The following is a 25723-nucleotide window of genomic DNA, read 5'->3' as shown; positions in this document are numbered from 1 at the left end:
TTGAATGAGATACTTAGATATTAAGCAAAATAATTCTAGAGGAACTGATCATTTTGAGATGTATGTGCAACTTTTCCAGTTTCATGTTTCTTTTCAATTTAGTATCTATAGGCAGTTTCTTACGTTTTACTTTTCTCTACCTTTTCTGAAAGGATAAGGATAGAATCACAGAATGCTTTGGGATGGAAGGGACCTTTAAAGGTCATCTCGTCCAACCCCCCTGCAATGGGCAGGGACATCTTCAACTAGATCAGGTTGCTCAGAGCCCCATCCAGCCTGGCCTTGAATGTTTCCATGGATGGGGCATCTACCACCTCTCTCTGGGCAACCCATTCCAGTGTTTCACCACCCTTACTGTGAAAAATTTTTTCCTTGTGTTCAGCCTAAATCTACCCTCCTTCAGTTTAAAACCATTACCCCTTGTCCTGTTGCAGCAGGCCTTGCTAAAAAGTCTGTCCCCATCTTTCTTATAGGCCCCCTTTAAGTACTGAAAGGCTGCAATAAGGTCTCCCCAAAGCCTTCTCTTCTGCAGGCTGAACAACCCCAGCTCTTTCAGCTTTTCCTCATAAGAGAGGTGTTCCATCCCTCTGATCATTTTTGTGGCCCTCCTCTGGACCCTCTCCAACAGGTCCCTGTCCTTCCTGTGCTGAGGACTCCAGACCTGGACGCATCACTCCAGGTGGGGTCTCACCGGAGCAGAGCAGAGGGGCAGAATCGCCTCCCTCAACCTGCTGGCCATGCTTCTTTTGATGCAGCCCAGGATACGGTTGGCCTTCTGGACTGTGAGAGCACATTGCTGGCTCATGTCCAGCTTTTTGTCTATCAGTACCCTCAAGTCCTTCTCAGCAGGGTTGCATTCAATCCCGTCATCCCCCAGCCTGTACTGATATCAGGGATTGCCCTGACCGAGGTGCAGGACCTTGCACTTGTCCTTGTTGAACCTCATGAGGTTCGCACAGGCCCACTTCTCAAGCTTGTCCAGGTCCCTCTGGATGGCATCCCATCCCTCAGGCGTGTCAACTGCACTGCTCAGCTTGGTGTCATCTGCAAACTTGCTGAGGGTGCACTCGATCCCACTGTCTATGTCATTGATGAAGATATTGAACAGCACTGGCCCCAGAATGGACTCCTGAGGAACACCATGTGTCACTGTTCTCCATTTGGACATCGAGCCATTGACCCCTACCCTTTGGAGGTGACCAGCCAGCCAGTTTGCTATCCACTGAACAGTCCACCCCTCAAATCCATATCCTTCCAATTAAGAGAGAAGGATATTGTGGGAGACCGTGTCAAAGGCCTTACAGAAGTCCAGATAGATGACATCTGTAGCTCTTCCCTTGTCCACTGATGTAGTTACTCCATCATAGAAGGTAGGACTTGCCCTTGGTGAAGCCATGCTGACTGTCCTGAATCACTTCCCTGCCCTCCACGTGCCTTAGCACTGCCTCTAGGAGGATCTGTTCCATGATCTTCCCAGGCACAGAGGTGAGGCTGAAAGGTCGACAGTCCCCAGGGTCCTCCTTTCTACCCTTCTTAAAAATGGGTGCAATGTTTCCCTTTTTCCAGTCAGCAGGGACTTCACCTGACTGCCATGACTTTTCAAATATCATGGAGAGTCCACTACATCAGCCAATTCCCTCAGGACTCTGGGATGCATCTCGTTGGGACCCATAGACTTATGTATGTTCAGGTTCCTCAGGTGGTCGTGAACCTGATCTTCACTTACAGTGGGAGGACCTTTGCCCTCCGATCCCTGTCAAATGGTCCGTTGACTTGGGAGGCGTGAGGAGAGAGGTTGCCAGTGAAGACGGAGGCAAAAAAGTTGTTGAGTACCTCAGCCTTCTCCTTGTCTGTTGTTACCAGCTCGCCACTTCTGCTCATCAGAGGGGGTACGCTTTCTTTAACCTTCCTTTTCTGATTAATGTACCTATAGAAGCCCTTCTTATTATTCTTTGCATCCCTCACCAGGTTCAGCTCCAGCTGAGCCTTGGCCTTCCTGATCCCATCATCACACAACTGGGCAGTGTCCCTGTACTTCTCCCAAGATACCAGTCCCTTCTTCCACTGCCTGTGCATTCTCTTCTTGGCCTTCAGTTTGACCAACAGGTCATGGCTCAGCCATGCCGGCCTCTTCCTTTCCTTGCCTGATTTCTTACACCTGGGGATCGAGAGCTCTTGTGCCCTATGGAAAGCATCCTTGAAGACCTGACAGCTCTGTTCTGCTCCCTTATCCCTGAGGGCAGTTTCCCAGGGAGTCCTGTTGATTAACTCCTTTAAGAGCTGGAAGTTTGCTTTCCTAAAATTGAGGGTCCTTACTATACTCTTCGCCTGAATAGGATGACTTGTACTTACCTCTTCTCTTAAACTGAGATCGTTCATTTCATGGCAAGTAGATTCTTGATATTTTTATAATTTAATGTGGTTTGTAGGGAAAAATCAGATCATATGTCGGTTAGATTGATAGGATGCCTTATTTTTGGTATAAGTTGAGCTGTTAGTGCTGACAGTTACAGCCTTTTACTTGTTTGAATTATTTTAGTGGCGCTGCATATTGTGGAATAATAAAGTATATATGAACTGAAAATACCTATTAGAAATTAGTGAAAAAATGGTGCCTCTGAAGAGCAGAAGTTGACAGAATTTTAATTCTTTAAATAGCTTCATTCAAATTCAGACTTCAGATAAAAGGTTTAGTTTATTATGAATGTACCGGGGTACCTAGTTTCATAGTAAATGTTAATACTAGTCTTACAAACTCAGGAATAAAATGTCCCTAAGGTGAATGTAATTTGCCAAGTTTTGATTCATTTAGAGCTCATCTGGAGAAAATCTTTCAATTTTGTGTGCACAAAAGGGAAAATTTTGTGCTCACTCTTCATCTTCAAAGAAATTCTTCAAAGTAATGACAGCTCTTTTCAGGAAAAAAAGGAGTAGCATCCATTAGTAACTTTTATTTTTATGTCACCTTAATTTTAACTTTTATGTATGATAGTTGAGGTGGAAAATAACGCCAATAATATTTTTTTTCAGGGCCTGCATAAAATCATAAAACGTTCTGCCACATTAAGAATTTTCCTGCAATTTCTTTTCCATACATAACCACTTATGATAGCACTAAAATGACACTCACAATACAATTCCTGGCTCTTGGGGCGCTGCATGACCTAGCGGCTCTAAAAGTCACATAAATTGACACATTTGTTCTGAAGGGTAGAGTGCAAATGAGATTTGCATTTGCCCTCTTGGAGACTGCATTCTGTTTTGTCTGTGTGAATTTATAATCTGTTATCTGCAAAACCAGGGGAGCATAGATGCCCAACGTTTCAAACAGAACGATAAAACGTTGGGTAATATCAATATTATGGCCTGAATAGGTTTAAATGATGGTTACTGGAAGAATTGATATTAAAATTGATTGTCTCATAGACTCTGCATATATGTATATTGATGCAGATAAAAAGTGTTTCATTAGGTAGGGTGGAGCAGGGATGTCTCAGTGTTCCGCTATTTCTTTACAGTAGAGTGTGTGGTAATAGCTGGTAGTTCCGGTAAATGCTTGGCACCTCAGAGCTCATTTTAAAAATCCATGATACTCCTTCGTAGATAAAACATTAATAGGTATCCTAGTTTAATTTGAATATTGTTTTGTTAATAGGTGTTCAGTTTTCCTGTAGCAGTAACGATGCTGATGCTTAAAGAGCAGTCATAGTATGAAGATGTTTTAAACAATGGTATTCTACACCACTGAGTAAAATTGGATCATTTCTGCAAGTTCTCTGCAGTGTGTGTTGTCTTTATGTAATGCATATTCATTCTGTGTGTATGCATCTATCTGTTACAGCACAGGGCACTGCTTAGATGAAGCAAATTGTTACGTATGTGGACCATTGTAAGAGAGCTGCAATTCCTGAGAGCATAATTTTTTTTTTCTTTTTAAACAATCAGCCTTCTCTTGGTATTACTCTTTCATCTAAAACTCACTTCTTCCTAATCATCCCCTGCTTTCAAACGAAGGTTGCATGACTGGCATTCAGGAGGCTGCATTACTCAAGGGCTGGAGCTGTTGAAGGTGAGAGGAAGAGACAAAACATGGGGTTTTGTATGTTACTGTAATGGAGCAGTTAGTATGAGCAGAATTAGGTGATATTATCCATATAACATCCACATTCTGGAGATCAGAAGACTGCACTGAAAATCGAAGTAATTGGATTTTAAATGTCTTGTTTGTAAGGCTAATGAATTTCTGTTATTGCACATGTAAATAAACAGTAACGTTAGTCTTCAAAAAAATTTCAGGCCAGCCTCAGTCTGACTTTGAAATAAGAAAGCCATTTGTGTGTCACTGAGTTGCTGAACTGCCACGTTGGCATGTGCAAGTGGCTTGCATATGCAAGTGCAGTGACTCTATCTAAAAAATACCCGTGTCTTTTGAAAATCTGGATTACTAGCTGTAATTTGTAGTTGCAATGGTTTGTGTCTGAATTAAAGCTGAGAGCAACCTCCTTGTAGATTCTGTTGCGTGATTTTTGAAAGGTGGTTTCAAACCATCAAGAACTGCTTTCTCTAAAAGCCCAATCTGGGGTCCCATACTTGCTTACGCAGAGAAGGATGCAGAAGTCAGTCTTTAAAATAAGCAATATTTCCTGTGACTATTTTATGAAAGTTAATTTTTCAAAAATCTTAAATACATTTATTTAAGAGAGTAAACCACCTTTTCCTGACTATTAATTGCTGCTTTCAGTACGTTAACGTTTGAGGCGATAAGAATTAAACAAAGTGATCTAAATGCTTGGAGAAGAACACTAAGAATCAAAGGATCCAAAAGTATACTTTATATCTAGCTTTTTTTTATTTCTCAATTGCTGTTTAAAGTCTCTTAAAATACCTTTGTTAACAACAGTACTAGTGGTCAACATTTTATTAAAGCATGTTTTACCATAGCAGTGTACAGCTAGCAATGGGCAGTTCATAATAATTGCAATAGTAACAAAACCAGAAGGGCTTGAGCTGTGTGTGTAGAACAATTAAAGCATACATAAGTGATGAATACATCACTTGAATTCAATCTGGAATTTAATATAGGGGTGAATTCTGATACCTTTTGCTACCTTAATTTATATATGACTTCTTTATGATAAAACCCCAAATGGCAATATTATTTGTATGCTCTTTAGGAATGTTCTTTCTTCTAAGGGGCTGAGCTAGTATGGAATACATTTTACAGTAATCACTTCAGAAGAGGTGAGAGACCTATAGATCATCTTTACAGCCTGTATCCGTTAAACATTTTTTCCCCTTTGTAGTGATGAGTGTGCTCATACCAATTAAGAGTAATTTCCTCTATCAGCAAGCAAATTTGCAGCTGCTGAGGTGAACTAACCAAAAGGAGATCACTTGTAGTCTGCTAGTGCATATACTCTTTCTAATAATCTCTTATGTAGGTTTCTGTGGACATACACAAATATTTTGGCAGCTAAGATTTTTTTTTCTTGTTGTTAATTTTCATCAGTTGTTTTTTTAAACTGACAACTGAATATTGATGATAGGGAGCTTCACATTTTTTTATCATATGCTGCATATCACAAAGCCATCTTCGTATGGCTGGTTTGTCTCAAAAGCAATCCAGTTTCAAAATACAACCTTTTTTTGTCTAGGTAATACCATATACAGCCTGAATCTAAAACTAAATTGTATACGGGGGGTGTGCTTTCAGTCTGTGCCTCATCTAGGCTGTGTGCTTGCCAGAAGAGGTTTCTTTTACTGCGTGTTCTGTCTCTTCAGTATACCCTATCTAGCGATTGCAAGGCTGATACATCACAGTAATTTGTAGGCTTTTTATTTAGAAAACTTCCTTCCCCCCATTTCTCTGTTACAGCAATGAGATTGATAGGCTGTGTAGCTGTGTTGTCACTAGGTGTGGTGTAAGGGGCGAGGTGGGAGTGTATGGCTGGGGCAGGGCAGGACGAGGGGTGAGCCCATTTTTGAGGCAGCCTTAGGTTAATGTAACACTGCAGTCTAAGTATGCTACTTGTTACCTATATGGCAAAGGAATTAGAGGTACCGTTTGGAACGATGCCACCTTTCTTTCATGAATTTGTAAATGTAATTTCAGAAAGCGCTTTTGGTCTTTGTTGTCACACCTTCCAGGATTTCCTTTGCCTTTCTATGAAAATGCTTGCTCTCAAATTCTTTTTTATGGAAAACTGAAAATAGAGAAACATATGTTAGGGATAAAATGTGCCTGCAAAAGTTAGAATAAATATTCTTTTGGGATGCTTTTCTATATACATATATATTTTTTCACTACAGAATGGCTATACCTGAAATGTGACCCCCACATGCTGAAGGCAAGCAACAGATTTACATAGCTGTCAGTGAAGTGGAATGATATTTGGACTGCTGCACGTTTTCTTTGAACTCAAAGACTTACATTTCAGGCAACCATGCACTTGATGAAGTTTAGAATATTATACAATGAGGAAACTAATTTCATAGAAAGCTCAGAATAGCATGTCTTTTGTTTTCAGTAGCTGGTTGAGTCAGCAACAAACCTTGAAAATACGCAGCCTGGCTCCTTTAGCCTAAGCATTAGACGGAATACTTCTAAAACTTTGATTTAAAGCCTTGATATTCATATGTCTAAGATTTATCCTGAACGATGAAAAATTATGTATAGTGACTGTTGTACACGGAGTTTTCCTGTGCAGAAGCTGTTGACTTTGTCACCGGTCCTTTAGTTAATGTATTTTCCTACATTATTTGTATCTTTAGAAGTTCATGTGATGCTTAAGAGGGAATGAGTTAACTGTGTATGAGTTAACAGTTAACTGTAAGTAACAGTGAACTGCCTCAAGGATTAATACTGAGGTTGGGGAAGCAAAACTACAAAAATATACTTAAATTTGTCTGTGTTATCCTTGCTGCACTCCCTTGTCTGTTGTTTGAATTTCCAGTGTACATATCTTGATTTTTTTGTGCTGCAATAAGGAGTTCATCTGATTCTTTTTCCCTTTAGCACAAGTGAAGGAGGAACTTGACTTTGATCTGTATTCTTGGTCATGCTACTCCTGCATGCTGAAAGCTCTCATGGACTGGGCTGAGAGACTTTTCATATGGGTCAAAAAAGAGCTAGGAGTAACAGTAGTAGGAACCTTGACTAACTGCAGTGAAGACAAAATACAAGGCACATACTGTGTTAAAATACTAGCTTACACTGGGATGCTAGCACATGCTACGCACATGGTTCCAGTGCAAATATTTCCAGTGTAAGTTACTGTTTCTAGTCATAATTCTCTGAAGTATCTGTTAAATACTTCGCTTATTATTAATTAAGGCTTATCTGAGTAGGGGCTTTGGAACATTTCACAGTGCACACAGTTCTGTTAATTTCTTAATAAAAGTGGCAATTTTGACAATCTGACAAGTGTTGGATGGGAGACAGTGAGTTCTCCAAGATTGTCGTGGAAGTGCTTGTATAGCTACGAGCCCTGTAATGATGATCAAGCATGTATCAGAAATTTAAATACGTTATGATCTTGTAATTATAGTCATCTTTATAATTCCATATATATAAAGGGGCAGAACTCTGCTGCTTCAGACAGATGAATTTTGGTATTCCCTAACGTTTCAGTACTTAATTTAAAATCATTAAGTAACTTTTAGTTATACAGTGCCTTTTGATCATTGTGATGACTGACATAAATACTGTCCTACTGCTGTTTGTTTTAATAGTAAGCTGATACATTTTATGGATCTAGGTAAGGTTGCCAGGACGTTAATTAAGTGGCATAAGGTGTGTGTTTCTTCCTACTGACCGTGAGAACTTCGGATGACTAATTTTCTGTTCACCTTGATTTCCTCCCTTGTACTCTGTGGAGTTCTCTGAAACTTGTACTAATTGTGATCTCCAAAGCAGAATCCAAAAAAACCCACTACTTGTCTCTGAAGCTCTTTCTGAAAATTGAGTCATAGACGTTATATTTTAAGCCAGCAGAATGTTTGATTATTCTACTTTTGACTGCCTTTAAAATTCTAGTTGCCATAACAACTTTATTTCTTTATTTTTAGCACATCAGTTGCCATAACAATAAAATATAGCTTTTTGAATGTAACCATTTTTTCCTCACTTTTTTTGCTTTATTTTATAAAGAACCTCCTTTGGGGGGGAAAGGAAATGTAGCAAAGCTCTTCCCCTGTGAGCACTTTGGTTAAAACGTAAGCTGAAAAATGTATATATATTTTTTTAATCTAGCCTTATTCCATTTCTATGGCAGTTTTTTGACTACTGAGTATTTTCATAAGTTATGCAGAAAAATTAATGCAAGTCACTCTATAAAGCCTTTGTAGAAAATTGCTGTTGGGATTTCATTTTTTATTTGTTGTAGTTAATGTATTAGAAAACCATAACTGTTAGAGAAATTTCCAATATCTTTGTTTCATTATATGGAATGGCTATAAATAAGGTATAGGCAACTGCTACTGATATGGGAAGCATTTTTCTTTATGCTGTTGAAAGCTGTCCCTCTTTCTGTTTGTTTGGTTGTTTTCTTGTTCCTTACTGTAAGATTGCTTTAAAGATTACTGTTTAAGTTTTGCAGCAAGTAACTCCATTTTTGTCATGTCATTCTTTATCTTATCTTTCATTAAAAGTATGAGAACAAATTATGCTCAGTTTGTTCCTGCAGCAGACATTACAGACATGCTGGGAAGAAGGGTGTTCAGGAAACATGCTGTGTGCCTTTTCAAGCCAAATTAATTCTAGTGGCCGTATAAAAATGATGGCCACTAGCATCCTACGCAAATATAGCAGGTAGGACCCAGTGCTTCCATTTCTTCCTGTGTGGCCCTTCCCAGGTATATAGTCAATTAGTTAGAGGCCAGTATTTAGTTCAGTGTGTTGATATGCTGAGTTTTGGAAAGTTATATGTGATACATCTTAAAAATATATGAATGAAGAGATTGACATTTAGCTTCAAACCATAATTTTGAGCAGAGAGGAAAGGTTTATGTGTGAATTTAATATTGGTGAAAGAAGTTGGACTTAATCTATAGACTTGACTTCTGTATTCCCTGATAGTGTCCTTTCCAAAAGGACATGTAAATTCTCTCAAAAATGCTGTCTTTATATTTAACCTATTTTTAGTACTGGTAAAGTATATGTTTAATTTCTTTTTTTTTTTTCTTAGAGATGGAAAATAATGTCAGGTTTGGTATTTCTTTTTTAATAAAAAAAATAATTTCTCAGTTCACATAACATTTTACATGTGCCAATTTCTAGCTATAAATATGAATGTCCTCATTATCTGCTACAATCGAACTAATTTAAGACAAAATTTGCTAGTTATTGGAAGTTGAATGTATTTAGATGTTATTAATCTTGAAACATAGTTATCAGATGTGAGATGATTTTATAAATTTTAATTAGATAATTTTTAACTCTGGGGGGAAAAATAAATCAGTAACTCTTGCTTTCAGCGGCATTTTCCCCACATCTGTCATTGCTGGGTTTCATGTCTGTGAGTTAGCCAGGAGTCTACTTCAACTGCTATTGTTTGCAAAATTTTCCCTCTAGATTGCTCTTGGTAGGAAGCTATTCCTGGCCCTTGCTCATATATGGTTATTGATGCAAGTGTGTGCTGATATAGACTCCATGCTGTAAGAGAATATAAGTGATACCTCTTCAGCAGTTCCAGCTGGGAGGAAAATTTGGTCTAAATGAAGCTGAGCTTAAAATCCATAAAAAGAAATTGTGCCACGCTTCAGTTTATAAATAGTTTTCATGCCATATCCTTTCCATGTTCCTCTTTTCCATTTCTTCACAAAAGTGGTAGAATAGTAATACTGAGTAACACTTTGTTTAAAGATAGTCTTCTAAAATTCACAATTTACTTTGATTGTTTTCAGCTTTAGTATTCTCAAGAAATAGTGGAACTGGATTTACTAGTCCAAATTTGGGGTCAGTACCACCAGCTCCTCAGTAGATCTTGCACTAAAACAAATAGTGAATCTTTAGTTCTTAACTGATTTTTGTCTCTGACTTTCTCCTAAATGATCCTAGTTGTTTGGTGTTTTTCTGAGCAACCTCTTGTCTCCTTGAGGAAGCACTATTTCAAAATATCTATTAAAGGAAAAGTTTAGGGTGGAATGTGCCAATTATATACGCAAATAAAAAATAAATTGCCCATGTGACTAGGCACATATTTCCAGCCAGCCTGTCTAGATCGGACTAGATGCTCTGGGAGAATGTACTGTGACCATTTAACGTAAGCTGCATCCATGAAAAGTGGATTTGAATCTGGTTCTGACAGGCGTCTGTGCGTTTGTCACATAATGGTAGCTGCCAGTTCACAATATTTAGAAAAGAGAATTAGATTGAAGTGGATAATTCTGAAGGTTTTAAACTATTTTTGAGAAGAAAACAAATTATGCACACAAATGCTCTCTGTGTTGTAGTTTTCAGTATGATTAAAACTTGCCAAAGGTTATGGTGGGGAGTTTTTGTCATACAGGTTTGCTCTTGTGATGTTCAGAAGTACAGTACTGAGATGGAGAAGGATTTGGAAGCTCATGCAGTGTTGATCATACAGTAGTTTATGGATGTGTGGCCTTGGCTTTGAGTTCTGAGGAATGCTTTGAGGATGAAACAGAGGTGATGCTCTTGGGAGAATTTAAAGAAGTAATATTGGGTGCAACTGTGTTTGTTTGTCTGTTTTTAAAAGGCAATGAAGAATGGAAGTTACATTTGCATGCACTTCAACTTTATGCTCTGGTGCATCCAGACTTGTGATTTTGAAAGACTGGCAGATGTATATGGTTTTGATCCTTGTATTCGTATCTTAGTAGTTGCTTTTGCACAGGCCTTAGAACTTGGCTTCATAATCAAGGCTACAATAAATTATTCATCATTTGAACTCATTAAATCAAAGTTGGTTGCTTTTTAAAAGGTCATGCTGTAGTTTAGGAGAACTCTTTGGCTTGCAGTATATTAAAAACCAAAGTAGGTGATCATAGTCTTTGGGATTTTTTTTTTTTTTTTTAGTAGCCTTAAAATCTGTTATTCCAGATCTGCTGAAATGGACTTCCCACTAATACTGACTGAGCTGCTGCTTCTGCCAAGTCAGCTGGAGTCCTTCTGAATATACACTTTCTTGGTGCCCAGTTGTGATACGGTTTTAGAATACCAATATCTAGGGAATGTAATTCCTGGCTTGATAAAGACAAAAGTATTAGTAAAAACACAACTATGTCAAAACATGCCTCTAAAAAGTTTAAATGAAGAGAGTATTATAATAATCTTTTAAGTATTTTTTTTAAATATACAAAATGATTCCCACAAGAAAAGAAAGGGTAATACTACCTGCACTGTTGATACTATTCTCTACATTTCAGTATTTCTTCATTTACAGTTCTCTTAATTGCTGTCTTTTGTCCTGTGATTTAACAGGTGAAAATTTTAATTGTCTCTTGAAAGCAGTGCAGTTAATAGCTAGGTCATTTCCGTTCACTCTAATGTATTTCCATGCACAGAGGTGATGTTTTATGGTAGGATAGCTGCATGGATTGGACATGGGTTTGTTACGGTACTTAAAATGCAGAGGGACAATTTTGAACGAAATGCACATTATTTTTTTTTTTGGACTGTCAGTATGCTTTCAGAAACCGCTAACTAAACATTAGTCACATAATCAAAAGCAGGAGCTAAAGGAAAAGCAATGCAAACAACAGGGCCCTTCATCGGGATGCCTGGAGCAATGGTATGTAATAAGCCTGTATTCTTTTGCCAGTATACTATTTTTTTAAGCTACTGCTCATTTAAGGACAGATACATTAGTTTTAGTGGCAGCCACATGACTCTGTCAGAGTGCGTATGTCTTAATTTTTTGCTTTTTATACCATCCTAAGACACTTCAGTAATTTTTTCCATTGTTCGTTTTCATGCATTTTGGGGCTCTTTTTATCATGTGTGATCAGTTAGTAAATAGGATCCTTACATAGCTTAAATGCTGTTTTTTAATGCAAATGCTATGTTTAATTCCTGAAAAATGCTAATTATCACCATTCATTAGACTTCACAGCATTTCCCTGAAGTAAATTCACTTCTTGATAGATAGTTTATTGCACGGTGTTTTATTTCTATTGATTTGAGGCCCAGAAGTTTGGTGGTATTTGTCGCTCTGAATTGAGCTTGTAAAGTGAATTCCATTTGTCATAGGAGCATCAATATAATCTTGAGGGAAGCTCCTCCTGAAGAAAAATGTTCTTTAATGCAAAATTCAGAAAAGTAACGATCTAATCCATGAGATCACAGGTAGTAATGTTTAAGGGGAGATTGTAGCAATTTACTCTGAAAACTTGCTTAATATTAATTACATACATGAATAATGTTAGTAGCTAATTTAAAAGTTTCAAACTTTAGAAGTGTTTGATGTAATTGTTAAGTAACAGCATGAAAGGACTGCACAATAAACTTGCAAATGTGAATGCCCATCTTTCTCTGCTGATCTACCACAACACAGAAAAAAAGGTATTTTTCACCAATTTCTTGTTCTGCACCACAGCATCCTAATTACCTAACATTTATATGATACTGGCTAATATTTGCCTCATTAGAAACAGTATTGGAAAAGGACTGGGGCTGTGAGTCCAGCAGGAGCAGGCCGAAATAGAGCCTGGTGGAGGAGTAGTAAAAGGAAAAGGGATCATTAGCTCCCTTCCACATCCCTCGCACACCTTGACCGTTTAGAAAGCTACTGTCCTCTTCCAGCCTCTTACCTGAACTCCCCCCACCCTCCATTCCAAATTTTACCGACCTCTTCCTTCTTCCCCGCCTTACAGAACCTACTCTGTTGCTGCCATCAAATTCAGTTTCGCCTGTAATGTGGAAAAGGCTTATGTAGGCTTTGGGGGTAATTTTTTCCTGTAACAGTGAGGTAAGTGCTCCACAAGAGCATCTGCATTTCAAAAATGTAGCTGTGTAACCCCTATCACTTGATCTTTTTTGCAGTCACTGGAGTATGTGGGCCATAGTATTGTAAAATGATTTATGGCATTTGTTATGATCATGGGGTGGGAGGAAGAAGGAAAGGAAACTGATCTGTGATAGCAAAGCTGATAAATGAGACTATCAGGTGGAGAAATATTTCATGGGTTTAAACTTTCTACAAGACACTGTAGTTTCCTGGAGAACTAACGCTTCTGAGTTTTTACCACTGGCCCAAGTGTGTTTAGTCTTGGTGATGATGAAGACAAACTGCAACAAGAAAAATTCTGAGCAGATACTGGGAGTCACAGTGAGAGTGGTCAGACGTTGGAACAGGGGCCCAGGCAAGCTGTGAAAACTCCATCCTAAATTTGGCGTTGGACCTGACCTTGAAATTTGGCCCTGCTTTGAGCAGGGTGTTGGACCAGATGATATCCAGAGGTGCTTTCCAACATAAAGTGTTTAAGAAGTCTAAGATTATTTTGAGAAAAAAATAATGGTTTTATATATGTATATGTCTTATATACCTGTACTCGGGTGAAAATTCCTGTGTATTGTGTGTAAGCTAGAGCTCTTCACGGCAGCTTTTTAAATAGACAGCTGTAGTGGGTGGATTTTGGGAAGAGGCTTTACATTCCAAAGCAAATAAAACTGATTTCTGCCTTAAATACAGCACCAATATGACTTCAGAGAGCACCTTCAAGCACTAGTCTGATGTAAAAAAAAACAACAATGCAGAATTTTTAAGGCAACTACTGATTTTTCTTCCTCCTCTCCCTCTTTAAGCTGCACTACAAGCTGCAAGCTTTACAGAACTGTCGCAGTTTAACCCCAGCCAGCAACTCAGCACCACGCAGCCACTTGCTCACTCCCCCCTTGGTGGGACGGGGGAGAGAATCGGAAGGGTAAAAGGGAGAAAACTCGTGGGTTGAGATAAGAACAGTTCAATAATTGAAGTAAAATAAAATAGAACAGTTAAATAGGTAAAGCAAACGCTGCGCACGCAAACAAAGCACAGCAAGGAATTAATTCGCTGCTTCCCCTGGGCAGGCAGGCGTTCGGCCATCCCCGGGACAGCAGGGCTCCATCACGCGTAACGGTTACTTGGGAAGACAAACGCCATCGCGCCCAATGTACCCCCCTTCCTCCTTCTTCCCCCAGCTTATATACTGGGCATGACGTCATATGGTATGGAATAGCCCTTGGGCCAGTCTGGGTCAGCCCCCCTGGCTGTGTCCCCTCCCATGGGAGCATGGGAAGAGGAAAAGTCCCTGATCAGTGTAAGCACTACTTAGCAACTATTTAGCAACAGCTTAGCACTACTTAGCAAGAACCAAAACATCAGTCTATCATCGACATTGTTCTCATCCTAAACCCAAAACACAGCCCCATACCGGCTACCAAGAAGAAAATTAACTCTATCCCAGCTGAAACCAGGACAAGAACAGAATTTTTCTGGAGGCATTTAAAACAAAACCAGGGTGTCCATAGGATGTGGTGGACAAGTAAATGCCAGAGGTACTTAAGATAAAAATAAGGCAAACTGAAGAAACACCTTTGTTCTGTAGGCTAAGGATAAAGTGGATAAAAGAAAATAATACTTTAAAAAAAGAAAAAAGGAGTTGGGCAGCAGAAAAGAAGATAAGGAGCTGGTATGTATACCAACATTGTCATTCAGGTCTGCATCTAAGAAAGTAACTATTACATTCCTCATGCCACACTCTTAGCTGCATCTCCCTGCTCTATCAATGTCTTTTTTAAAAGATTTTACAGAAATTATTATTGTCCATTTAATCCAGATGACCATCCAGTATTTTAACACAGAGAGTACTGAAAGACTTCAAACTAGAAATGAGGGGTGCGGCTGAGATGCTGCTTTGTGCATTGCAAGAATTGCTTCTGTCGGTCCTGTTGCCTTACAAAACAGCTTTAGAAAACAAATATTCCTATTCCTTTCTGAAGAGAAGAAATGAGTAATAGATTGTTTCCTTGCTTGGAGCGTCTAGATCTACCTCTGTATGGACTTTTTCTATCTGAGAAGCTTTATCTCGCTTCCTTACAGGGTCACACACATCACCACTGCTTTCACAGGCTTTCTTTTCGTACACAAAGCTCGAGCTCCTACCACATCTCCTCTGTTTTCAGCAGGATCAGATGGTGTGAGTCTTCTGTTTTGGATGGTAACTTCTGTTGTTTCTAGCTGATGTAATTCTTAAAGAAGATGTGGAATTGCTCCTTCTTTTCAGCTTGAAGAGTGCTTAGTCCTGCTGGACATAATCAGCTATGGAATTTATGCACCAGGTAAAATAGTGCCTTGGTGACAGCCATTAAATTCTTCCAACATAACTGTTTTCTCTTTCTTAGTTCCTTTTCTTTATATACAAATTAAAAAAGGTCCTGAAGCACATTTTGTTTAAAACTGTGCCAGAGACCCTAAGGTGTCTCTAATCTACAGATAGAAAACTGTTTCCATATAGCTTTTTAATGTGCTGCCTCTGATACAACGTTCCTGTATTGCCACATCTTGTAAAATTCTGCCTGTAGTTGCATAGTTTCGTCAGAACTAGCTGATTTCTTCTTTAGTTTTCACTGGCCTCCAAATATACGTAAACTACAGTACAAGTTAGCGCAGTCAGTCTGTTGCAGTTTGCACTGCTGCTTCTTAGCAAACGTCACTGGGAGTTGGGCTCTGGGAGTAGCTGAGGCGATAAAGCCACTGGCAGCTTGCAGCCTGACTTTTTTTTTTTTTTTTTTTTTTTTTTTTTTGGTAGTGAAGGAAGCCTACTCGTATTGCCACAAAGAAAGAAACCAAACTTCCTTACTTTTGAATCACTTATACTCATGAAAGGGAAGCATGTTACCTGCACTGAAAACCAACCAGCAGAGGTTGCCATTGATTTTTCTGTTGCCTCTTACCTGCTTAGCAGTATCTGGATTTCTTGTACAAGACCTGAAATATTTGGCTGACGCCAGTGCTTGTTACCAGAGCTCGGTCCCCTGAGCACACAGTAATAGGCGCTGCAGTTTTGTACCTCGGCTGGATCTGACCTGTGAGCAAGGTGACTCAGTGGTCACCGTAACATCTGGAAGCTTTAGTGGTTGCCAATATTCAAATCTGCACCGAGCAGAACGCACTGAGCATGTCGTTTCTGTGGTCCACTTAGTTTTAGGCTTTACCTTGGCTTATCTAACGTGCCTTCGTGTCTTTGAGGCTTTCTGACATCCATTTTAAGATGTTTTGGCCCTTTGTTTCTCTGGTGCCTGCCACCAACGGGCTCAGGGAGGGGAGGGAGAAGTCCTGGTTGCTGCCATGCCTGTGCACCCCGTTGTTTGTTCTCCTCCTCCTCCTCCCCACAGGAGGAGTGGGAAGAGGAGGAATAAAAATTGCTTCCTATTGTTCCGCCCGTGGTATGGATAGCTATGGCTTAAAGCTGCACTCGGGGACTAAATTTAGTCATTAAATCTCTTGTCGCAGCCATTTACAGGTCTGAGGTATCGGAGCGATTTTAATTTTTTCTTAAATCCTTCGATGGAAGAACTTGGAATTATCACACGCCGTTATTGCAAACCGCTCTCACGCTGCTGCGTTTTATGCTGCTTCACATTTCTACAGAGTTGTCGTTCAGCCTTGAATATTTGCTCCAGGCTATACTCAAGATACAAGATGTTAACCCAGGAGCAGCTTATTGAAATTTTGCCAGTGGTTTGCCTTGGAACTAAAAGAATTTAAATCACTGTAGTTTTTAATGACTTAGTTTGTTAAAGCCTCCGATACCATTCTTGACACACGTATTTTGCTGATCTATAGCCCAAAATGCTGTTTCGGGGTTGGTATTTTGGTATCTAAATTTGCTGCTTCTCTCCGTGTCTAAGGATGTATGGAGTGTCTATGCAAGATAACTTCGATGATTGTACTTCTGCTAATGGTTTTATTTTTAGGAAGCATGAAGTAAACAAAAGTTGTGAGTCCTTAATCAGGGAATAACAGCATCCATTTGCATGAATAGAGAGATCAGTTAATTGGGTTAATAAGTCCGTGCTTTGAGAAATAACGTTACTCACAAGTATTCGTATTAAAACCGATGTTTGCAATCGGCTGGAGCAATTAAAAATTGGTACAGTATTGAAACCGGTTGCAGATGAGTTTTAAAATAAATCTGCCTTAACTATGAAAATAATTAATTTTTAGGGGACTGTAATTTTGTCTTTTAAGCAGGACAAAATTTGTGTCAAACCGTGGCAAATATACATTGTCTGTCAATGTTTAGCATCGTAAAATAAGAGATGCATTGTGAAATTAGTAATCTGAGAATAACTCTTAATAAACATTTTTAGTCAGGCAGTGATGGCGGTTTCTAAAATAACCTCCGCAAGTGCAGTCAGTTGGGTGGACCTGATTTACATGTTTGATTTGGGGGGGACGGACGGACGGAGGGACGGACGGACGCGCGTATCCTGGGGACTTGAAAGGCTGCTGCATTCAGCGCGGTTTGTCCGCACTGAGCCGGAGCGCAGCGGTCTGGACGAGCAGGTCGCAAGACTTCTGAACTCTGACCGAGCGACCCCCCCCGGCTGCTGCCACCCTGCAGCCGTCCCTCTGCCCGCCCGCCCCGCCAAGGTTGCCGGGCTTGCGGGGCCAGTACCCGCCCCTCGCCGGCGCTGCCCGCGGCCGTGCCCCAGCCCTTCCCCGCCGGAGCAGCGCCGCGGCCGGGCTCCGGGCGCAGCCCCGCGGCTGCCGGCCGGGGCCGGGCGCGGCGGTGGCGGTAGCGGTGCCTCCGCCGCCGCTGCCTCCCGTTCCCCCGCCGCGCTGCGGGGGGCGCCGCCGGCCCAGCCCGGCCCGGCCCGGGCGCCGTTACCTAGTGACAGCGGCGCGGCCATTGGCTGCGCGCCGGGGGACCGGGGGAGCCAGTCACCTTTCCAGCGCCCGGCTCGTCTGCATCGGCGGGGGCGGGGGGGGGGAGGAGGAGGAGGAGGAGGAGGAGCGGACTCAGGTGCAAGCAATAATTTCAAGGGGGAAGGAGAGAAATAGCGACAGAAGCTCTAGCCGCACCACAGGAGCTAGGAGTCCCCTGTCAAGCAGTTCATCAGAGCGGCTGATAAGGATGCGTGTAGGTGAGAAAGATTGCTATATTGCTTTAACAGAGAATTAGAGAAAGTAGTAATTTTATACGTGCTCTGTTGCTTATAGATGAAGGGAATGAATAGCCGGAAATATTCTGGGATGTTATGAAATCAAAAGGACTTTCTGTACAGCGTGGCGATGCACGACAGGAAATTAACTCCAAAAAGAATGCTGTCTCTCAAACTGCTGCAACAGAATTGAGAATTTTTCTTTTCTAGCGTCTGAAATTCCTCCTGAAGACACAGCAAGGACTATCAAAAACATCAAGAGAGATTCTGGTACTTTTAAAGAGACTTAAAGCAAATGCCAGCATAATATCTGAATGACCTTGGAGATCATTTTGTGTGGATTCATTAATTCTCACTGCCAGTCTTCTGGTCTCAGGAACTCGAGGACTGAAGATGGTTTTAACATTTTAGGGGCCTTTCAGAAAGCAAGATTGTATACAATTAATTACCTGCCTAATGATTCCTGAACTAATCAAGCATTTACTTAAAACTGAACGCAGAAGATGCTTTCTTTTAACGTTTGCTTTCTCCATAACCGCAAATAAAATGAACAAGGTAATGTCCTGCAATTAGAAGAACATTTTTTTAAAGCACCTATTTATTTTGCTGATCGTCTAACAAATATAGAAACCCTAAAACTACGTAGGAGATGAAGCTGAATAACAGAATAATGGAGTAGTAAACAATGGCAGCTTTTCTAGTCAAATCAGCATTTCATTAGCTTCACAGCAGAATGCAGATGGAAGTTTCTGTTCTCGTTGCATGGGGGTTTGTGAAATGATTCAGGTGTAGCTACAGAGGTGAGCAATATCACGGATATACCTATGAACTCCTGGGTACTGAGCCACTGTAGCAGATATGGCAGAGTTTCCAAAGATGATTATTTTAAATTACCATTGCTGAAATTAAATTCAGGAGGATTTATTTTGTCTGTGGGGACCTTGAATTATGCTTCTGGCATTAATAATTGTAATGGATTATAACTGTTGGAAGGAATTGTGAATATTGACATAAGTCTCCAAATTCTATTCTTAAATTATTTTAATTTTTAAATGAATAGACACTATCTTCCTCATTGTATGTGAGATGTATGTTTTCTTTCTTGGGAGTCAGAGGACAAATCTGCCTTGTCCCCCACCCGACTCCCTCCAAATAAAATTCATTATTCATACCCAAACAGTGGTGAGTCTATTGGAATTAACCTTGACAAAAATGTTTTCCTTACCTTTCCAATGAATAGCATGGATAAGACGGAGTACCATCTCCTGAATGGAGCCCGAAAAGACAGCATTAGATGGTGAACTTTTTCCTCTACTCTTCAGTCAGTCTGTGATTTAAATTGAGGCATTAAAAAGATTATCTCCCGTTACTGCTGGTCCAGGAAACCTGAGCTGTACTGAGGTTCCTCCTTCCCTTCCTCCCCCTCACCCCATTATATTCCAAAGTAAATTTCTTTCTCAGGAAAATAAGCAGTCAGAGATTGCCCCCCTCTTTCCCTGGGAAATGAATGTTTCTCTTCAGTTTTTATTTCGGTATTTCACAGTACCTGTTTGTTTTTGAAGTGCCTTGTGTTTGCTAAAGATTGGTCAAGAGCACTGGAGGAGCTGATCAGTGGCCTTTCTCTTTCTGGCTTTTTTTTTTTTTTTTTTTTCTTTTCTTCTCCTTTTCTTTTCTTTCTTTCTTTCTTTCTTTCCTTAAAGCTAAGGTGTGCCAGAGGTGATGCACTGATGCTGAGGAGGCATCAACAGCTATGGGACTATAATCCTCTCAAATGTAAGCACTGGCAGTGTCTACAAAGAGAGATCGTGAGACGCTGAAGCAGAGTTTAGCTGCTGTTAAGCAGGTCATCTGCTCACTTAAGGCTCAGATTGCAGTGTTCCCTAATCACAAAACATGAACCAGTCCCGATGGATTGAATGGAGGACTCTGAATATGAGCAGTAGTGTTATGAACATATCTGAGCATCTCTCCTGCCCTCTTGGATTTGGTCACTACAGTGCAGTTGACATCTGTATCCTTGAGACAGTTGTTATTGTCTTGCTAACATTTTTAATTATTGCGGGTAACTTAACTGTGATATTTGTTTTTCACTGTGCTCCCCTTCTGCACCATTATACCACCAGCTATTTTATTCAGACCATGGCCTATGCCGATCTTTTTGTTGGAGTTAGCTGCTTGGTTCCTACTTTGTCACTGCTTCACTACTCGACAGGTGTCCACGAGTCCTTGACTTGTCAAGTTTTTGGATATGTCATCTCTGTGCTCAAAAGCGTATCTATGGCATGTCTTGCTTGCATCAGTGTGGATCGCTATCTCGCTATAACAAAGCCTCTCTCCTATAATCAACTGGTCACACCTTGTCGCTTGAGAATCTGCATCATTTTGATCTGGATATACTCTTGTCTGATCTTCTTGCCTTCCTTTTTTGGTTGGGGAAAACCTGGTTACCATGGAGATATTTTTGAATGGTGTGCTACCTCCTGGCTAACTAATGCCTATTTTACTGGCTTTATCGTGTGCTTACTATACGCTCCTGCTGCCTTTGTCATATGTTTCACGTATTTCCACATCTTTAAAATTTGCCGGCAGCACACCAAAGAGATAAATGATCGGAGAGCTCGATTTCCTAGCCACGAAGTGGATGCTGCTGGGGAGACTGGGCACAGCCCCGATCGCCGCTATGCCATGGTTTTGTTTCGGATAACCAGTGTGTTCTACGTGCTGTGGCTCCCTTATATCATATACTTTCTGCTGGAGAGCTCGAGGGTGTTGGAAAACCCAGCACTTTCCTTCTTAACGACATGGCTTGCTATAAGCAATAGTTTCTGCAACTGTGTGATATATAGCCTCTCCAACAGCGTTTTCAGGCTGGGACTGCGGAGACTGTCAGAGACAATATGTTCATCTTGTATGTGTTTAAAAGACAGGGACGTACGGGACCCTAAACCAAGAAAACGGGCTAATTCCTGCTCCATTTAAAGAAAACTGGTGCGTGTAATCAAACACGGAGTTTTGATAGTATTTGCTGTATCTGGAAACTTGCCAGAAGAGAAATGTTTACTTGAGTAGTTCACTATGATGTTAGAGTGAGTTTAAAAGTGATTGTGGAAAAGGAAAAGGCTGCTATAAGAGGGGTCACTGAACTTGAATATAGCTCTTGTGAAACTGTGAGGAGAGCAATTCGACAGAGACGATGAAGAAAGACAGAACTAAAAATCTTCCAAAGGGCATGAAATAACTACCACATCAGAGGAGGTTCCTCATTAAATAAATAAGTTAGTTACTACCTTATATTTTCCCCCTTGTAGAAAAGTTGTCTTACTACCTTTGTGTCAAAATATACTGTAGCCTTCTGAATTTAAATATATTTAAGAGGAAACAATCAACAACACAGTAAGTGGCTATCCGTAAATTATATACCTGAGGACTATAGTAGATATTGCAGATTAATAATCAGCTCTGTCTCTGCTCACATCTTGTACAATTTTCAGTCGTACAAACAATCCGCAATGCATAAAACCCTCACTGGGCATGACGCTTTTGGATAAAATGGCACATTTTGGTACAGCTTTCACAGAAGCTCTCCCTCTCATTTCCCCTTTTTTTCCATACCGTGCATCCCTGGATTCCATCGCGTCCAAGTGGTTTAGTTTGAGGGTACCTCTAAGGTAAACCGAGTTTCAAACCATTCTTCCTGCAGAAAGCAATAGTCCTTCCTGGCTGGCTCGCTAACTGCAGCTGCCCATGTACGATGACTTCTTCAATCTTTCATTCTCTTGATCCTGTTAAATTAGCACACAATATTGATGTAGTGTCCTTTAGGGTGTACTAAAGCTTTTCCTTTATTGGCTACACAGATAATTCTAATGCAAATATGATAATAGCACACAGCAGTGTGCATCACTGCTTAGAAAATTGAAACTAACTAACCCTTTTCTTTGGGAAGTCTGAATAGCTTACTGTTGTAGCTGTTAATCTGTTGTGTGAACCTAGCTTGCACATACTGTATTTTTTTTTTTAGAGAAAACGTAAATTGTGGTCTGTGCCTAATGTTTTCATAGCACATGGAATAGGTCAGTGCTACAGGATTAAAAAATTACACTTGCTTTAAGAGAAATACTTCTGTGCAGTTGTTAGACAAGTGTTCTTGGAGGAGAAGAGCAAGACAGTTTAGTGTTAAATACAGGCAAACACCTTCAGTATTTTTTTTTTTTGTACTGAACCGATTTTCAGGTCCGCTGATGAAATCTTTTTTATTTTGCAAGGGCGCACATTAGGTTTGTGTAATAAATTGCCAGGGGTTCAGATGCATGCCAATCAATAAAATACTTAAATTATTATTTTGAACCACGTGTAATTTTCTTAGATGCTATTGGCTTTTAAAAAAGGCCCAATTATTGATTATTGGTGCCTTTTAACACTGCACTATTAGTCCTTCTTTGACCAAAATGCATATGTAAAGATCGTGCCTATTACTTTTTGTAATGGAAGCTAACCACGCTTGCACACTTGTGGTTTGACTCTAGATCTCCCTTAATTATGTATTCCTTGTTCTGTTGAGGTGGTTCTGAACCCCTGTACGTTTTTTAAAACCTGTAAGAAAGTTGAAACAATGGAATAAAGTAGTATTATGTATATCAAAACCAACCTTGGCTTTAGTTCCCTGATGTTACGCTCTGTTCTCTGTGAAAGTTCTTTTGGGTTAGGACTCAAGAGTGAACGGTTTAAAAGTCCAAACCTCAAAGCTGCTTACTTGCAGTCTTAAACGTTTATATACCGGTTTCTAGCATTGCACAGTCTTTAAAGCAGATTGAAATATGACTTGAAACATTCCTCTAGCTAAGCAGAGCTGTTGCTGACAATTAGCCCTGATAGATATTATGGAAGAATGAGTAGTATTCTTTGCACGTATCTCGTAATGCTCCATGTCTACAGGAATGTGTCTGCTGCCTTCTTTTCAAAAGTTGCTGTTGATTTCGGAAGGCTCTTTTTGGCTGACTGCTGCTCTGTAGGGTTGCGTAACCCCGTCTCTTCTTACAAACATCACTTGGATTCCTTTCGTTTTGCCATTATTTTGTCATTGTTTCCTGCTTAGTAGGTCCTCAGCATGCAAGATGTAGACAAGGAACAATGAAATATCTCATTTCTCAGAACTCACAGGGCTGATTTCATACAATAAAGTAGTTATATTTCTGTGCTCCAGAGCTGGCCGTTTACCGCTTCTGGTTTTTGTTGGCATTCCTGGTAAAAAGTTTCTATGGGATCTCCTGAAATTCAAGAAAAGATCTAGAAAATGCTTGAAGTTGAGCTAACCTTTTATTACAATCAAGCAATACCGCCTGGAGGCAGTAGATGCGTTGTTAGCATGGTACTGTAACTACAAATATGTAGAAATATACAAGCTAACTCATCTGTATCGGTAGTGCCTTAGTTGAACCCTGCTTGTATAGCCTCAGCAAACGGAGTTGATGTGCAGCAACTTGAAGCTTTATTGCCTGCAAACGGTGGATCAGAAAGAGCTTCACTTCAGAGGCTGCTGCACAAGGTTTACGCACCAGCCCACCGGCTTCTTGCCCTAAAGGGCAGAGTAAGCAATGCTTTTCTCTCTACCGTCGTGTTGAGCTTGTGGAGTTGTCAGGTGGGACGGAAGATTTCCTTTTTCCTCAGGCTGTCGTTGGAGGGAGAGGATATAGCAGAAATGCAGTACCCTGCAAACAAATTGTAGCTTCCTAGGTTCTTTGCCCTTTTTTGCAGGTTTGTTTCTTAAACATTGGCTTAACGTTGTTGGTGCAAGAACACTTATTTGCTTATCCGGACCCCAAATTTCAGTTGCTGTAAAGTCACGCTTCAGCCTGTTCTCTGTAAATCCGAATCTCCTGGTCTCCTGGAATCTGTCAAATTAAACATCCTCAGCAGAGTTAAATACTGCGTTTCTTCTTGCTGTTTGCAAGATGACAGGATTTGACCTGGTGGTCAGTCACATGAATTTTTAAATTTAGTAAATGTGTTTAATTTTTTTGAAAGTATGTTCTAAACTCATGATTTAAAATTTTATTTGAGGGAGGTTTCTTATTGTGTTACTAATGCTGTCTGAGGATTCCAGCTGGTGCTAAATTCTCTTCCAAAATTATGAGGCCGGACATTTTAATGGATAAAAAAAGTCCAATAGAAATTCCAGTCCCCCAGTCTGTCACTTTTGATTTTCATTCTGTCATTATATAAAGTCTCATGTTCTTACATGAAAATCTGATTAAAGAATGGGACTTTTAAAGCTGGGATCTGGGGTACATACCCCACTTGTGTGCCTAAAGATCTTTATGATTTATGAAATACCTAGTAAATAGGTGACCAGACACTGACCAAAGAAATTGACATGATAAAGTTGATAATACAGGTAGTAATAAACTCTCTTCATATACAGATACATTGAGGGAGTGGCTAAAACTTTAGGTTCCTTTTTTAAAAAAAAAAAAGTAAGCGTGAGAAGAAAACGTATGTAAAATATTAAATAAAAAGGTTACAGTGAAGAGATATGCCTAATAGGTAAGCAAAACAATTTTTTTGTCTATACATAGATAAAAAAAGTCCTTTGTGCAAGTAGTTTACGTTGTGTCGTTATATTTCTCTTGAATGCTTACGCTTGTAGCGTAAGCATAGGAGGCTATGTCAAGGTTGACTGCATTACCGTTTTTGGGATCTCATGTCCTCAGCCTAAGGAAAAGTCAAAAAAACTTGTGTAATGGCAGCAAAAGCGCTACCAGAAAAGTAATTTTTTTCTTCACCAGATTTTATGTGCGGCTTTATTTTCTGGAATGGCTAAGTGAATTTCTCCTTAAAATACTGTTCTTCAAAGGGAAAGAAAACTGAATGAAAATGAAAAGCACAATGCTGTGTTTTAAAAGTTTGCTTATTGTCTTAGAGTAAGATCCTTCCCCCCCCCCCCCCCCCCCCCTTTCTGCTTAAGAATCCATTCTGTAATTGTACTTGGGAAAGCATGAGGTATCATGCTAGGTTTATTTTTGTGCAGAATCTTTGTGCTTCCTCTACTGAAAAGTTTGGAGTGTTTTGCTTTATTGAGCCACCTTTCATAGGTAGACTTTATGAAAACCATTTAAAAATAGCATTCATATTGTTTTTATGATTATTTTTAATTCATTAGTGTTTGACAACTGAATATCCATAAGCACACTTAGTTTTCACACTCAGCAAAACTAATAAAATGTCCTTTTTGGGTATAATAACTTGCCGGTTGATATTAGAAATGCGTTGCTGAGAAAAGTATATCAATGTAATGATTAGTTATTTCATTACCTGTTTCATCTTGTGTATGCAAAATTAAGTTTAACTCTAAAAAAAGACAGTTGTTGCAACAGGATATGGAGTTGATGGGAAATGCATCAGATCTTACACTGTCTCACAGTTGGTTCTCAACATGAAACTATTTTATCTTTCCGTATTACAGTTGTAGCCAAACAAATAAATATGTGGATTTTTTTTAATGCTGCTACTTGAATGCGGAGGATCTGTATCTCTAAATCCAAGGTGATGCTCATGGTGGGAATATCACTTTAACAGATCTCAAACTCAGTTGCAGCGTGCCTAGCAACATGATGG

The 25723-nt window shown here is 39.9% G+C and overlaps 2 protein-coding genes across 7 annotated transcripts in view; both read left to right on the top strand.

Moving 5' to 3' along the window:
* The window catches only part of RABGAP1L (RAB GTPase activating protein 1 like), a 261730-nt gene that overhangs the window by 71332 nt on the left and 164675 nt on the right, over positions 1-25723 (top strand). The window lies entirely within an intron of this gene.
* Positions 17961-24918, top strand: GPR52 (G protein-coupled receptor 52). Of its 2 annotated transcripts, none has more exons than XM_087733885.1 (3): positions 17961-18091; positions 18168-18664; positions 19810-24918. In XM_087733885.1, exon 3 carries the CDS (start codon positions 20003-20005, stop codon positions 21086-21088), a length of 1086 nt encoding a protein of 361 aa, XP_087590011.1. In that variant the 5' UTR covers positions 17961-18091; positions 18168-18664; positions 19810-20002; the 3' UTR covers positions 21089-24918. The 2 variants fall into 2 exon arrangements, with proteins under 2 accessions (XP_087590011.1, XP_087590012.1); XM_087733886.1 differs by having other exon boundaries at positions 17980-18087.

The sequence above is a fragment of the Nipponia nippon genome, unplaced genomic scaffold, assembly GCF_047370975.1.
Source record: "Nipponia nippon isolate SJK-2023a ecotype South Korea unplaced genomic scaffold, ASM4737097v1 scaffold_5, whole genome shotgun sequence".
NCBI classification, from domain to species: domain Eukaryota; kingdom Metazoa; phylum Chordata; class Aves; order Pelecaniformes; family Threskiornithidae; genus Nipponia; species Nipponia nippon.
The sequence above is the reverse complement of the archived record's forward strand: the minus strand, read 5'-3'. Positions and strand labels throughout refer to the sequence as shown.